At 41.2% G+C, this 17,027-nt stretch overlaps 1 protein-coding gene across 1 annotated transcript; it reads left to right on the forward strand.

Annotated features, from left to right (window-relative positions):
• The first annotated feature begins 172 nt into the window (after nucleotides 1-172).
• LOC119736583 lies at nucleotides 173-11,899 on the forward strand. The gene is made up of 7 exons (XM_038210600.1): nucleotides 173-505; nucleotides 2,419-2,497; nucleotides 5,821-5,984; nucleotides 7,031-7,215; nucleotides 8,567-8,757; nucleotides 10,268-10,467; nucleotides 11,777-11,899. The coding sequence occupies exons 1-7, from the start codon at nucleotides 173-175 to the stop codon at nucleotides 11,897-11,899; spliced, it is 1,275 nt and encodes a 424-aa protein (XP_038066528.1).
• The last annotated feature ends 5,128 nt before the right edge of the window (nucleotides 11,900-17,027 follow it).

Genomic DNA, 17,027 nt, shown 5'->3' on the forward strand with positions numbered 1-17,027 from the left:
ATTATTTAATGACGTCAACAATAATTGACATTTAGTACCCTGGTAATGAGTTCGCTTCGCTTAGCTCTGAAATTTGAGAAGTGTGCTGTTGTCATAGTGCGGAGAGGATTGGTATAAAAGAAGAGCCACGATCGCTTTTAGTACACAGACAGTACGTGAGTTCGGCTTGATCATGACGGCACAGCCCACCGTGAGCGGACGGTGCAGTCTGTTGCTCCTGGCCTGGGCTCTATTGGCCGGGCTCTGGTCTTCGGGCGGCGTCGACGCCATAATGCAACCCTGGTGTAGCGTGATAGATACAGCCTTGGTCGGTTGGAACGTCTCGTCGAGTCCCACCCCGACGCACAAGCGGTGCCACCTGGCCTGCCTGGACACCCCCGGTTGCCAATCGGCCAACTACTGGTACCGGAAAAAAGAGTGTGACTTGAACAGCGTGTCGCACTTGAACGTCTCCAGCCGTCATTTGGTTGAGAAGGCTGGCTCCGTGTATACCTTCACCCAACAGGTCAGTGAGTGGTTTATCTCTGATTTATTTCCATTTATATATTGGGTTTGACGGGGATGCAGATTGATAATGCTGGAAAATATGCAAGTCAATTCCAAAATTTGTTTTTCGAGATTCCTCACTCAAAATGTTGAACACTGTAATAAACAAAACAAAAGAAGCAGGTGCGTAAAACCCTTTTGGGCCGGGAAGTGTTATTTGTCCAGTTCTAGCATGAAATCAACTCAATTATTGGTTACATTGGGTAAAAAAGTACCAACGTTTAGGAAGAATTAATTACCCGGAGTGTAAGCACTTGGTATGTTACATCGCGAAAAATACAAAACCATTTGCCAAACTGTTCTGAAATTATTCTGCCGGAAATGGTATCATTGGGAAGAAAGTACTCAATCATTGAAGGGAGTTTAAGTTTGCTTTTACTTGGGTTAGCAACGGAATCCAGTTACGACACCCCCCAAAAATTGCATATTTTTACTCCGTTTTCTCAAAATTGATAGAATCCACTGAGCTGAAACTTCAACAGGGAGTTGTTATTAAAAATGCAACCTTCTTAAGATTTAGAGCAAGTTTGTTGCTTCAAAAGAAAAAAATAACACAAAGCAAATGTTCCTATTTCCCTTTATAATAACCACTAGACCTACACATTACCACTATACTATAGGGTGGGTGTTCTGTTTGCATTGTTGGGGCATTCAATTTCAATTTTTAGGCACCCAAGATTTTGCTTACAACGTTTGTTTTCGTTTTGAGCCTTATGGGGCATTCGATTTCGTTTTGGTGCATTCAAAATTTAATTTGCAGCTATTCATAAGATGGAATTTTTGCGTCGGGGTGATGTAAATCAAATACGGTTTGCCCTTCACCGACGTGATTAATTTGCAGCATTCTTAAAATTAATTTTTTTGACAGCTTTACTGTTGACGCATTCAAATTAGCGAACGTCGGTGCGCTAATACGTCGGATTTGCTTCAGAGAAAAGACCTCCCAGCTCTATTTTTTTCAAATTTTAATGGAAATAGAATGGATTTAAAGGACAAAATTCTACTTTTTTTTTATCGTTCCCCATTTTTTTCAAAAATTTTACTTCCTCTTGCATAAAAGCGACAATTTGGAATTTTGCTTTTGAATTTACCGCTTAGACTGCTAAATCCAAATTCAGAAACAGTTTGGATAAACGGCTTAGCATCTTTAAATTTTTTCCCCACCCCCAAATTATGAAATGTGTCCCCATCCCCCAAAGAGAAACTTTGTCCAAAATTGTTCTTCAACACGCCATTCTAAATTGAAATTGTTCATCAACGGAAAAAGTCTCGATTTACATAATTCTCCTTTTTTGGCTTATTTCGTCAACTTTGCCAAATGGACGCCTCACCTACAAAAAAAAGGTCAAGGGAAATGGGTATTGAATAATGTACGTCTCTATTTCGCCTAAATAAAACATGGCCCCTTAAACACTCTTCTGGCGGTAAAAACAAAAGTGGTATGAAGAGGATTTGTGTTTCACAGTGCTTCATTAATAATCTCTGATATTTTCAAAAAGATTGTACCCCAAATTGCATACGGGAGACGATTTTTGATCATAAGCTAAGTGACTTTCTCGCTAGTGAGGCGAAGCCCCATTAATTAAAATAGCCCGATGGATTCCACACACCCTCGGGACATCTCTGCAACTATAATCGTTAGCGCACGGCGCAAATGACATTGAATTGTTCAGCCAGCCCTTTCTCTACTTGTCATTCAAGGCTGATTAAAATAATGTAGGCTTACACGATTGTGTCGATTCCACTTCGAAATTGCCTTCCTGTGTACTGACCCGCATTGGATCATGGAAAATCGATACATGGCTGAACTGTCTCGTGTAAATGAATTGCCGGTCGCAATAGTAAAATATTTATTTTACTTCCCTGTGACAGGATGCCGGATGCGACGTTTATTCGGAGTCCAGTTGCCATGGCAATGAACCCAAGACTCATTGTTCAGATGATATACAAGGTAAGTATAAGTAGAGCCTCACACTGGCATTAATATTTCTGGCAAGGAGACAATTTGGAACACGATCCGGTTCATGTTATTATATTGACCAATACCTTTTTGTATTCGCAGACGAATGTAAAATTAGCATTGAAGCCGAGCGCTATGGTATGAATATACCTCATGTATAAGGTGATCACTGTTTATATACCTCACGTCACGCCAGTCGTCCCCACCCTGGCTCCCATAGGAAAGCGCACATGTAAACAAAGCCGAAGCGTGACGTCATTATGTCTTAGGTCAATCAAGGACCGTTTTTTAATCCTCAACAAAATGAGAGCACAGGGTCCCTCGATTTCAGTGGCAAATTGAAATGTGTCAATTGTATCCTTTTGTACAATTTAGAAGTGCATGTCTTTGCATAGAAATTTACAATTTTTATTTGGGTCTTGCGTGTTTCTTGAGTGAAGACTTCATTCATTAAAGGCAGGTAGGAACATTGGTAATTACTGCGAAAACCACCGGCCGATTTACGGGGGAAAGAAACTTGCTCAAAGTGAACAAAGGATTGGTGTCAAATAGCGTGTGAAATTAATCCGCGTGGAATGAATTCGATCGAAAGAAAAGAATCATTGCAGATGGTTTAAAAACAATTCTTTGCCCGATGGGCACACTTTTGGCAACGGAGTTGCTTTTGAAGTCCGAGGGATAATGGGGTCAGGTAGCCAGACTTAATATTTCATAGAAATTCACACTACACCGGCACAATTGCGTTCTGCGCCATATATTTCGAAGCGCGCGCCAACCTCCATATAAGGAATTGTTTTGACGTTAGGACTTAAAGGTTTTGAATGTTTGACCGAAAGGTTTCCACTGGGGTAATTATTAGCATCAAGACTCCAGACATACTGGAATTTGTATCCTTGTGGAATCATTTCTTTTTTTCGATTGGTCTTAAACAGAGTGTGCAAAACCGGCCAAGCACATATTTATTCGCTTATTCCAAAGAATTTTGTATAGTGAAAAGGTCCACTTCATGATAAAAACGACCATCCCCTTCTACCAGGCTCACTGCGGCCCTTAGTAATGTCCTGATGGGCTCATTAGCCAAATAGATCTGATACACTTGACATATTTCACCAAAGCTTTATATTCACTTTACTCATAGCCTAATTCACTCATAAGCCGTTCAACATTACATCCACCAGAATATTACATTACATCCACCTGAATAATTAGTGTTTTTGATTCACAAAGGCCCCTACTAAGTCAAGCGGAACGGTGTGCTTTTATGGCTTATACACTCACATTGTGGTCGCCAAAACAATGCCAATAACATGTTCCCCTTCGGTATTTCAAAATAATCGTCATTTGGTTCACCTATAACGGAGCTATATTCTGCGAATATACCACCTGTTAACGTCTAAGCTTTGTGTACATCTTTGACGAGTCAATTTATAATAAACCGCTACCATTAATATTGATGCAGTAAGGAAGGAAACGCAAGTGAAGGCAGCCAACGGGCAATACAATTGATGCTAGGCTGGCATTTCCAGTGATAATAAACATTATTTTCAGTGAAAGTGGTTTGGGATGGCATGCGGTGAAGCAAGTGTATTGAAATTAATTAATCGTCGGGGTTATGTTCATTTTTTCTGTTGTTTGCTCCTGCAATACCATTTACATGATATACAATATACTATACTACTGCCTGCCATGCATATACCCCGATTTTCCTTTCAAAAACGTTCATCGATTATTTTTTTTAATGAAATGTTAATTTTGTTTGAAGACCGAATGACAGGTGGCTGTTTCGATTGTTCAAATACTCTTTCTCCCACTTAGTTTGTATATGGATGTGGTGTTGAGAACGAATGCACATGGTATTTCTTATCGGTATTAATTATAGAAATCTCTTCGTGTTTGTTCGTTCTCTCTTTGACTTTTTGTTTGTTTCTTTTTTGTCGATAAGGTATGGAGACCCGCCACTGCCAAAAACCAAGCACTCCTGAACTAATGTCAGTTTACTGCGTAGTTTAATAATTCACAGACGTTCCATCACTCGTGCTCTTCAACCAAGGACATTAATCCGGGGGAGGGGTGTTTATATCCCCCACACTTTTTGACCAGGGGATGGGCCATGGTATCATTTCCCCCCATTTCCCCAGCTGCGGATAGCAGCTCGATCGGGGACCCCTAGGGGAGTCAGGTTGGCGTCCCTTCCACCGCTGTGACCAGGGTTCGAATCCCACCTGGGCCAACATGTGTATTTCATGATTCCATGGGTTTTCGGCCGTGAATATTCTTCTGGGGTTTTCCTCCCACCTCTAAAATGGTAATTTCTTCTCATTGTCTCCTATCTACCGGATTCCTCAGGCTTGCGAGCTACAGTGCCAAGAGCGCTTTTGAGGAATCCTTGGTTTCATTCCCAGAAATACTTAATAATAATCGTGTTTGCATAGCGGATAAGAAATTGTATCATAAAAAGCGTCCCCTAGTCTCATCTGGTGTTCAGCATCAAGCCACCAGCCCCCTCCCTTGCTTTCGAATTTCCACGACCGGGCAATTTTGGTCATCCCCACCCCCCTCTCCCTCCTCCCCCCCCCCAACCCCCCCCCCCCCCCCCCCACATCACACATAAGTGTGTATGTGCCTGCAATTGGGGACCCCCAATTGTCCCTCTTTTGTTTGTACTTTTTAGGAAGACATCCCATATGTTTTGTACACGAATCCAAATTGGGGACCTCTCGGGAACTGGGGACCCTATTGTCCTCTATTGTTCAACGTCCCATATGGAATGCAAAAACAAACCCACTAGCATGTGTGCGCACACAGATTAACGCCACTGTCTTCAATAAATTCAGTTTTGTTTCTCTTAATAAAATGTTCAACTTGTGTATATTTTTATTCCAACCCCAACACCTTTTTTTTTTGGGGGGGGGGGGTATTTGCAAACCTGGGAAAAAATAGGCTTTTTAATTTTGGCATTAAAATGAGTCGCCGCATAAGAAGCAGACTGGTTCCCGGTCCGTACACTATCGATACTGATTGTGGTGCGGGAACCAGCCTACCCGCAGCACGGAACTATTGTCGGGCCGCAAGTTATTCGAAATTTGTAAAGTCATAAACATGGGCGGACTTTGTTTTCGGTTGATGTCTCATTCGATTATGAATAACGTTTGTTTTGAAAGAAACAGAGCAATTTAAAAAAGTAATCTGTTTTTCGGGATCTTTTTTTCCCCTGAATAATCCGTGATTCGTATTACTGTCATAAAAGTGTGTCGAGGTGTGGTTTCATCAGGTAGAAACGAAAAGGGGAAAATACTCTCTTACTTATTATACAGACCCAGCGTGGCGACTGGTGTTCAAAGGCGTGGCAGGAACTGGAGTCGACCTGTATGACATGTGGACCACAATGGACTGGAACTCGAGTTATGAGGCGAGTTGCCATCGCCGTAATAATTCCCTCTACCGAGCCTGGCGCAATGGACAGCTGAATATCCGAAGGGTAAGTAGGCCTGCTATCAATACATGGAAACTAGTTATTCATTATTTTCTCCCCTATAAGATCACCTTTTTTCTGATTCAGTCCTCGGTCGACTTCTACCCTTTTAATGTTTGTGTTTTAATAGAATTTGTCACTTATTGTTAGTTTATAGTGTTTAGGTTAGAAATTTTCAGGTGACATTCGTGCGTCCATTCATTGAAGCAGTGATTTTTGATAATTGTTCGCCATAAAAAGCATTGATGTGCCGACTTTATTCAGTACTTACTCAACTGTTTAATTTAAAGAGAGTTAATCAATTATTTGGTCGGCTACTGCTTAGCTGGTCATTTTGTGGGTTACCTAAAACTAAGTACATTGCATAAAAATCGAAAATACTTATTATTTATAGTTAATTGTCAAGTGTTGATAGGTCGAAGATGCTCAAATCATTTTTTTGCTGTGCACGGCTTTCGCTTTTGAAAACTTTTAATATCGTTCAATGTGTGTTGTTTCAAAATAAGAGAAGAAAGAGAGAAAACTAAATTGAATCGACCGCTGTGGGTAGTGCGTGACACAAACAGAAATATGACGCGACACAAGCGCTATAGGGCAATAACTATATTTGTTATACCTTTGTCTTGAATAATGTATTTTCATTGGCCTAGAACGATAACGTGTTAAGTTTTTAAAAGATGCAGTGTGATATGACTTTGTAGGTGTAGTACATACGGTGTGAAACGCTTCTATCGTTGGTACCCACACTATTTTCCCATGTTTTCACGCATAAGTGGGGGCAGCGAACCTAGCAGACGATCGGCTGTTTCGAGCACGCGACATGCATGTGAGTTGGTGTTCGACTGTCACGTTTGTTGTGTTTACTGCTGTTGTTTTCGTGATTTTTTACATCAAAAATAAATCCAAAGAATCCAAGACATAGGTGTAACAAAACAATTGTTGACTACTGTGATGTGGGATATGTCGTTAACGTGTTGATAAATAAACGAATAGCACATATACATTGCAATTAAAAACATTGACACATTATTACCCTCTCTTTTTCTGCTAAGGTAAAGCTTTCACTGTATAACAGCTCGGGGGTGAGAGCCGAGTTGATCTTCAATGGAACCGGCTCGGACATCAAGAGTTGGTTCACACAGACACGCCTGATTTCATCTCCCTGGGATGATCTCAAATCGGCTCAGTTAACTGGAGGTAGTGGTCAGTTCTTCAGTGTCGACGGTGATGTTAATAAGTAAGTGTAGACTGCTGTTGTTTGTTGGTTGTTCTTGTTTGTATGTTGTTAGTTGTATGTTGCACCTTGTGTGATGTTCGTAGTGTGGCAGCCGATTTTGTTTTTGATTTTTTACGTGATCATCGACAATTTCGAATAACTGTTGACGGTTTTTTAGCTTGTGTATTTTTATTTTAACGAAAAAGGCTACTTTGTTTCTATGTTTAGCAGTCTTCTGAAGGAAGGCTTCCTTTTGGTTGCTCCGTCCTAGGAGTAGACTGGTTCCAGCCCAATATTTTCGCTTTTAATAGGGGCGTGAACCAATCTACCCAGCCACAACTGTATTACTGTCAATCCGCAAATATTTCGAATTTTGTGGTGAACGTGGTCAGACTTTTGTCGTTCAAAAGTTAATAAACTGTGGTACAGGAAGACTAAAAAAAAATACAATGTTTATATTTTTCGGGGCGAAACTTTAAAATTGCACGGACAGTTCATCTTTATCTTAAGCGTTGGAGTGATGACTATGGTTAGGAATAGTTAGACTAACTTGGAACCGGAGCATGGGCACTGTTGCCTCACTGAAAATACCAATACCTGCACTGAAAAATTGCCTGGGTTAATTGTACCCAAATAAGGGTAAAAACTGCAACTACCCAAAATTGAGTTGTCCTTTACCCAATTGTTTGGGTTAGAATTTCTCTTAAATTCAACCAAAACTTGTGGTTATACAAGACTATGTTAAATTTTGTCTGGTATGACCACAAATTCGCATGAATTGAAGAGAAATTCTTACCCAAACAATTGGGTAAAGGACAACCCAATTCCGGCTAGTTGCAGTTTTCACTCTTACTTGGGTAAAATTAACCCAGGCAATTTTTTAGTGTGCGCGCACCATAATTACCGCAGGCAGCAAGCATTCAAGACATTTGACTGAAGGCGTTTACACGTTGCTGTTAGTGTGCAGGCGTAAGCTACGTCACGAATCAACCTATTACACCTTATGGTGTAAATCAAGCATTTTCTTTTGTTCCTCTTCCCTTTTCCTTTGTTTGTACTTTCACTTTTTCGCAACAGCTCTCATTGGTTTTGTACACGTTTTCTAATCGAGGTCGTCCTCGATTTGGTTCCTGTCCTCAATTCACCGATGATGTTGCATGTATGTGTCCTCGATTTACACCATAAACAAACACTCACACACCCCGACACACACCGATTGATGTTGAGGAGGCAAAGTGTCTGGACAAACAAACCTCTCTACATTTCAGCATTGATTTGCTGATGATCCCCCCCCCCGCAAAAATTCCTGGATCCGCCCCTGATTGAAATCTTTATGGTTTTGTTTATCTCTCGCGATTGGCATATAACAAAGCCTGGATCGGCGGTTTTTCATCAACAACTACTATGCTAACTGTGATATGGATAAAGGCTGGCTGGTTGTGGCCGACTCTGACGCGACAAGCAAGTGTTCATGGGAGACAGGGACGGCAGCATATCCCTACCCAATCATACTCTACAGCACAACCAACCAGACGGTGACGTGGAACGATGTGCTTTCGAACGGTAAGAAAAGTTTTTTCGCGTGACCTTATACACACCTGTGTACTTATTAACCCAAGTTCTTTCCACTGACTGTCCCAATATTGCCAAGTATGATATATGTCTGGATCTTTTATAACTAGTCGTCATGCTCATTCAAAGGTATATTCAGAATGGTCGAAACCTCCTTGCTACCACGGTGTCAGATTTAACGTTTGGTATACCGTCAGGTATATCTAGGTTGTGTAAACTTTAGGTTTACTCCGATCTTAACGATAACCAAGTTAACGATCATTACATAACAATATATGCATGTACGTCGAAACCCAGCATATTATAACATTAAAACACATAACAAACACCACAGCCTGTCTAGCGACTTGTCCGCAAGTCTACTTAAATCTTTTGAAGGCTCGTTTCTTTATTAAACCAGATTAAAATTCAAACAATACATTATTTGGTCGGTTTGTCATTAATACCAAGCATGCAATGCGGATGTCATAAAAGGGGATTTTTGTCAGCTGCAGACAGACAACATTTTCAGAAATTACATCAATCTCTAAACGACCTCCCCATTCTTGTTTTATTTTAAGAAATATTTCCGCATATGTTAAACCTTCTAAGTGGTTTGAAAGCATATTAAATTTGAGGCGTCACCCTATACACAAAATGGCAAAAACCACGGATACAAATGAAAGCCTGAAGACATTAGAGCTGTTGAAGAAGATGAGAGGATGTAGAGCAGGTCGACAGGCGTTTAGGCATATCCCTGTTACTATCAATATAAGAGGCCGACATCGTATGGAGACATCTGCTACGACATACCACGAGACTTTTATTAGATATTCTAAAAGGACCCCTCGTCACCTTGTTCCTGTTCCAAGCACTTGTCCTGTTATCCACACCAACATCGCTCCGCTACTTCGAATTCTACTGACCAATGCAAGATCTTTGAATAACAAGCTGAAAGATCTGCAGCTTGTTCTCAGTTAGAACTCAGTCGATGTAGCTGCCGTTACAGAAACCTGGTTGAATGACATTACCATACAATCTGCTGACATCCCTGGATTTCATTGTTCGTCCAAGTGCCGAGATGGAAGACGAGGAGGAGGTGTAGCTGTCTACACCAAGGCGAGTTTCAATGTGCAGACACTATCCAACCATTCATGTGAGTTTGAATGTTTGTGGCTCAAACTTAATCGCAATCAGTCAACATCTAATTTCTACATTGGAGTGATTTACTATCCTCCAGGATCTACATATGCCAATGAAATGCTTTAGCACATTTTTCAAACTGTGGACGATATCCAATCAATTGATGCAACTGCCACAATCATTCTACTAGGAGACTTTAATGATCTCCAAACTAACACCATTGAGAGCAATTTACATATGGAACAGGTGATCAATTTTCCTACTCGGCACAATGCAATACTGGATAAGATTTTTACCTACCACCCCACGTTTTTTACTGAACCCAAACGACTATCACCAATTGGACGTAGTGACCACTGCTGTATTCTCATCAATCCAGTGACTGAATATCCACCGGTGAAGCCTACTTCCACCTACAGGCGCCTCTACCGAGACTCTACAGTACGGTCATTCGGGCAATGGGTGACTGGCTGTAACTGGGACAGCATTACTTCAAACCAGTCAGCTGATGCCATGCTCAGGGATTTTTCATCTACCATCAATGACGCCTATGAGGAACGTTTTCCCGAAGTCCGTTCAGTATTGTGATTCAAGGACAATCCATGGATGACTATACAAATTAAACGACTTATCAGAAACCGCCAGGAAGCTTTTACTCGGGGTGATCAGAGGGAATGGTGTATGCTGCGCAACAAAGTGAATCAACTCATAATCAAAGCCAAAAGAAAGTTCTACGCAGACTCTGTGTACAACCTCAGGAACAGTCAGCCAGCTAAATGGCACAAACACATACAGAGGATGTGTCATCTTAAATCCAAACCATCTACTATCCTCGGAGCTACATTGAATCCTAGAGGAACAGTTGAAGCTATTAACAATCAATTTGCCGAAATATGCAATCAGCTACCAGCTTTAGCGCTTGAAAGTCTTCCTGCATACCTGCCAGCAGAAACACCACCTCCAGTAATTTATCAAGGGCAGGTTCTGAAAGCACTTCAAAAACTGAAATCCTCTAAGGCTGGTCATCCTTCGGACTTACCTATCACACTGATAAAAGAATTTGCTCCCGAATTTGCCTTTCCACTTACATGTGTATTCAATTCTTGCTTGAGGGAGGGTAATTTCCCTGAATTGTGGAAGACTGCCACTATCATACCAGTTCCTAAAACTAAACATGTTTTGTCTTTTGATCAACTGAGGCCCATTTCCTTGACAACGGTGTTAGCTCGAATTTTTGAATCTTTTATTGCCAAATGCATTATTAATGATATTTTATTATTAATGATCCAGTTCCCACGTCTCAATTCGCCAATCAATTAAACGATACTATTGACATTACGTTTTATGGTTATGGTTTTCTTGGTCAAACCATCCCGCATCTGTAAGTTTGAGGTTTAGACTAAATTTTACACTAGACTTGGGGACAAGTCACACTGTAGACAGTCGTGTTTTGTCGTTCGGCGCTACCAATAACTACTATCAATGCAATATGTCCATATCGCGGCGGCGGGCGAACAACACCCGGCCAATAATGCCGACTTGAAATCAAGTCTACATTCACACACACACCAACAGTCATCGATTTTCGCGCCGGGGTGAACAAATTAAATTCGGCCGTCGGAAACGAGGAGAATTTTAATGAAGTCACTCTGTACATTATATTTTATTGCACCTTGGTTCATCAAACCATTTTGGTTCGTCGAATTTACTCAAGTTTAATCAGTCGGGATGAAAACAAACATGTGCATTTGTAGGTATTCACACACCAACAGAATTCAGTGCTTGGGTCTGACTAAGAACTGGAAGAGTCCACATTTCAATTTATATTTTAAAGTGAAGACGCAATGCTGAAGCTATCTGCTTTATTTTTATTCTTACCTCCCCACAGCTACAGCCGTTGGAAGGGCAGATATCCTTACCATCCACATCGATACTGAGTGAGGGTGGATCTACAACTTTGGCGTATCAAGAGGGGGAAGGGCAGCTCATAGCTCCGTTTTCTCTCCGGTGATAACTTTTAGATTTAAATTAACGGGCATCAATCGCTCGTATGAACGGTTTTTCCTTTTCATATTATGTTCCCGGGCGTAATTCTTCAGCCACGCATGCGCGGATCTGAACTCTATTGGAGTTGGCTTACTGAAAGAGAGCAACTTTAACATTTCGCGCCATTTTAGTTCATCTAAAAATCATTTTGCTTCTAACCATGTATTTCGAGACAAATCCTTTGTATTTATTTGGACATGTCGCTATCTTTGGCAATATAATATATATAACAATATTTTTTGTTGGGGAGGGGGGGAGCGCCAACTGACTTATGATTATATCTTTGGAAATTGTTCAAACAGCTATATATACAAAATGTTTACATACACACATTTACATGTACACCCACAAACATTAGACCTTTGTGGATAAAAAAATCTCATTTTCCACGCTCACGAAAACAACTTTACTGTTGTATTGACGATTTGTTGAGAGTGGAAGGTTAACATCTATATAGGCTGATTAGAAGTTGAGAAGGGTATCGTGAAAGTTTGTTAAAATTCTTGAGGTACTGGTAGATTATTTTGGGTGGGGAGGGACAATGTGATAGGCGTCTCACTACCACATTTCAACTTGCCGTCAGGATTTTTATGCCTGATAAAAGATTCACTATAGCAAATAAGCAATGTATATATCGCAATAATGTTATAGTGTAAAAATAAAATACATTTATTCAATCAAACAAGGTATAATTACTAAATTATTATAAAATAGCCTACAGTTTATATGTAAATGACAGTATCAATTACCATTATTATAAAATAGCCTACAAACTATATGTAAATGACAGTATCAATTAAGCTTTTTGTGAAATTGTTGAGCATACTATGCTGTTCTTTTTTAGAAAATTTGAATTTTGTATCAAATCTCACGATGGTTTCGACCGTACCGATGTAGCTGTGAATGCAGCGTTTCTTTTCAACTACATCCGTTAACGGGCGCAAGCCAGCTATTGACATCGTGCTTATGCTCAGTTACGCAGAAACGTGCATCTAATATTTTTCCCACGACACAACCGGCACGCAGGGACGCCCTGTACCTGTAAATCTTAAACAGGATAACTTAACGAACTGCACTTGGACGGTTGAAAACAAAGATCACTTTTTCTCCTTTTTTTCTTCTTCTGGCACCGAGTGACCAAAAAAACATGAAAAGATATCTGCTTGAAATAACTAACACCCGATTCAGTCCATTTCTTACAATTTCGACAAATGCAACATATTATGTGTTTAGCTATACATATATATGTTTTTATAATATTTAAGCATGATGACTATAAAATTACATAGTACAGTTGTTTCAGTCAATGCAGTTTGGGTTCAATATATTGCTATCAAGAAATTAGCATTATTATGGAGTTGAGCTAGAGTAAAAATCATGTATATGCACCCATCATATCAACATGAATAAGTATAAACATTTGAATGTTGTGCTTTCTACATGTTAATACAGCTTTGGACTTTTTAAGCAGTGTATACGAAGTGAACAATGTCGAAATGACTCAAAGTCTGGTGGTCTAATGCAGTAGTCTAGGCCTACTGAAATGATTCATTCGATTCGGTTTTTACCACTACCATCTATTCTCGGCTGGGTTTTCACCGCCATCGAACAAACGAGCTAAATATTCAACACAAAATACACAGTTTCAATCCCGACGCTGCGACCAATGTAACGTTCACCGAGCGGTCTGGGGTCGAAAAGATAGTCGGGTTCTTTGAGGATTATGAACTTGGTCTTTGGTTGAAATGCAGTATACTCTAATAAAAAAAACTCCACACACGAGCTCTGTGTTTTCCACTGTTTTATTCTGTAACGTTCATCAATGAGATAATCCGCAAACAATTAACGTTTACTCACTTCAAGAAGATCCCGGTTACACCCTGTTATTCGCAGTACCAACGCAGCTTTTGCAGCTTTCCCACAGTACTCCAAAACGTGTCTGCCCCAAAAGCATTCCTCGGCATCCCGCCAAAAATGTAACAACTTGTCAAAAGGCGCGCGTTTATCGTTCGCCTAATTAACATAACCAAAAACATTGCGGGCGCTGCGCTAGCTCCAGTGCTGCGCTCGATTCCATTACTAAGGGAATAACAGTGTGAGGAGCCGGTCTTCACTGCGTGATAATGACCGGGTGTGGGGGTGACCGCTGTTAATTGACCGAGACGAAGTCGAGGTCCATTAACAGCGGTCACCCCCAGCGGTCACCCTCGAACGCATCTGCAAGCGGTCTATACTGCTGTACGCGCCGTGTACGATGTCGTACGTTTGAAAACTTCCTTACGCGCGCGCACCCATAGTAACTGTTTTGCGACGCGCGCGTAAGTCTTCACGCGATGGTGGTTGAGCGCATGTGCAGTGCTGTATTGTTACAAGCTGCCGTACGACTGTTGTAAATTTGGCCAATTATAGGCTTGCATGGGGCTGGATCAATGCTGGTTCAGGGGCCATTTATTCGCTTGTTCTTTTGAAGCCGGTCTTTATATCACCGTTAATACACCCCCACGTGATCAAGTCTCGACCAATCAGAAGCCATCAACTCTCCAAGGTATTTATTAATGCCCGTTATCACGCGTCTAACCAATTAAGGCAAGTCCACTGAGTGCATTTTGTACTAGAGCTCAGAACAGTCGTTTATCCTGCACCCGATTTCACGAAGCGCTGCGACGCGTCGCAACTGGAGTTACGACGTGACACGTCGCAACTCGCGACGCGTCGTATCTTCCATTTCACGAAAGTTGCGATGTGTTGAACGCGTCGTAAGTTCCTTGACAACGGCTTAATACACGTCGCAAGTTAAGACGTGTCTTGTGGTCGTCGCAAAATAAGAAGAGTCATTTCTAAGCCAGTTTTATGCCATAAACATTACATTAACGAGTACCGAGTACCGAGGCAATGTGTGTAAAGTTGTAAATAGAAAATTCATTGAATAATTATGAATTAGACCGGAATATTAGAATTGAAATTAGAAAGTAGCTATAGTCCAATGAGAGTTTGTTTTCCTTCAAAATTGCATCGCACGGCCTCCATTTTGTTTTACGTTTTAACAAATTTCGAGTTGAGATCCGACGACTCTTTGATGAATATCAGACGACTATTTACTGTACGCTGACTTATTACATAAAACAGTCACCGAGTTGTGTTATAAATACACCTACGACGCGTCGCACTTACGACGTGTTTTGTGAAATGAATCGCAGGACGCGTCGCAGCTGCGACGCATCGTAGAGATACGACGCGTGGCATCGCTGCGATGCATCGTAAAAGTTACGAAGAGTTTGATGAAATCGGGTGATATCCGTGTGCAAAGCACGCGAGTGCATTATGGGCGCGCCCAACGTGCACTCTTCGAAATGCCCGCGCAGTACGCTCTGAATAGCAAGTCAGCTTCATTTACGTGTACATCACGACCAGGGGTTAGTGAAGGAACGCGCACGCGCCCATGGAGTCGAGGCTGACAGTGTACGTACTACGTATGCGCTATGCGCACATTTAGATACAGACCGAGCGCAACCCAGACTTGGCCAAGTCTACATGAGAGCGCGCTTCATAATCGCCTTGAAAACATAAAAATAGTCGTATCGAGCTAGCTAGTCTTGGCCCAAGACGTCAGTGATCGATAGCGATTGTTGCATTTTGTAGAACATCGATTGTTATTCGTTGTAGAGCGCCCTCGCACAGCTGTTTTGGACTTTAATTACGAGCAGGCAAGCTGATATAATCGTGCCGTTAGATGGCGCACTACGTGAAAAGAATACGCCTTCTCGAAGTGTGATGTAACGCGGGGTTGTCTCCAAAAGTGACCGTTCCACACAGTGTCTCGTCCGCCATTTTTACCTTGCGTTATGAACGGGCAATTAAGGTGAACATTTTCTAGTTGAGATTTCTCAGACATTAAGAATAAATAAGCCTGGAAATCGGGACAGTGCTTCGAAGCTGTCTGTATTCATCACTCAGACCGTCACGGATGCCGTTATTTATATTTTCCAACGGATAAAAAAAACTGGGCACCTTGCTATCAATCGCCAGGTTTGTCCGGGGTGCATGACCTCGGCAACGCTTGACATCGGCGGCATATGACGTAAACAATGGCTTAGCCTTTTTGCCAAGACTACGAGCTAGCTATCACGTGCACGTAAAATTAAAGGTGTATTACGGCCTGAAATCCCCGAAAATGTTATGTTTTGGATGGTTTACTTATACTATTTTAAAGGTCTCATTAAAAGAAAACTAACCTAATATCTTACCGTTCCCGAGAAAAGATCTAGACAAAAAAAACCGGTTGTCAACATCGAACACGACGGAGTACGCATACGTTTTTCCTGTCGTTTCCATTAAATGTACGATACACGTTGTGTGCCAGCACCAATACACAAATGTTGTTTCTGACACGTCCGAAGAAGGCTACCACTTTGCGGCTGGAATCACAACTAGCACTTAGCTCAATTTTTCGGGACAAAATTGTGACCCCCGAAATAACACAAATCGCCCAATTTTAAAAGAATGGTTGCATACAATTATATTCAACTTTTTAAATGCACTTTCCATTAAATATCATTTCGTTTAAACCGCCTTTTGTATCGCAATTTGGCGTATTCCAGGCCGTAATATCCCTTTAAGATGATATTTTTTTGTCATTGGACTCAACGAAAAAACGGAATACGACGTAAAAACGGAATAGGCCATCACGGATCACGGTGCGATGCACCATTCGAATGTTCGATCATGATGATAGTATCCAAGATCGTCCGTGATGAACAGCGCCCCCAACAGTCAGAGGATATCAACCTCCCCTTTTGATTTTGAGGCGGCTGGGTGACCGGAATAAAATACCCGGTGGCCTTTCAGCCAAATTTCGACTGATGCCACAGGTGAAAACTCTTTAAGGGTCTGTTTTATGGTGCTACCAGATAATTATGTTTGCCAAATCAGCTAGCAATCCAAATCAGCTGGCAATCCAAACAGAATGGCTGTTAAGCATAAAAACACTTTTCAAAATCAAAATCTGATCCAGCTTTAGCAAATAATCCCCTCCCCAGTTTCTTGGCGTGATTTTCTTACCATTTTTTTTGTAGTGCATTGCACTGCTGAATGGG

This window comes from Patiria miniata, unplaced genomic scaffold (genome assembly GCF_015706575.1).
Source record: "Patiria miniata isolate m_02_andy unplaced genomic scaffold, ASM1570657v1 HiC_scaffold_3, whole genome shotgun sequence".
Lineage (NCBI taxonomy): Eukaryota > Metazoa > Echinodermata > Asteroidea > Valvatida > Asterinidae > Patiria > Patiria miniata.

Coding starts and splice junctions, on each gene's coding strand:
- LOC119736583 (XM_038210600.1), top strand. CDS start 173: ATGACGGCACAGCCCACCGTGAGCGGACGGTGCAGTCTGTTGCTCCTG. Junction 5,985..7,030: donor GACAGCTGAATATCCGAAGG/GTAAGTAGGCCT, acceptor TTTTCTGCTAAG/GTAAAGCTTTCACTGTATAA. Junction 8,758..10,267: donor GAACGATGTGCTTTCGAACG/GTAAGAAAAGTT, acceptor TCATCAATCCAG/TGACTGAATATCCACCGGTG.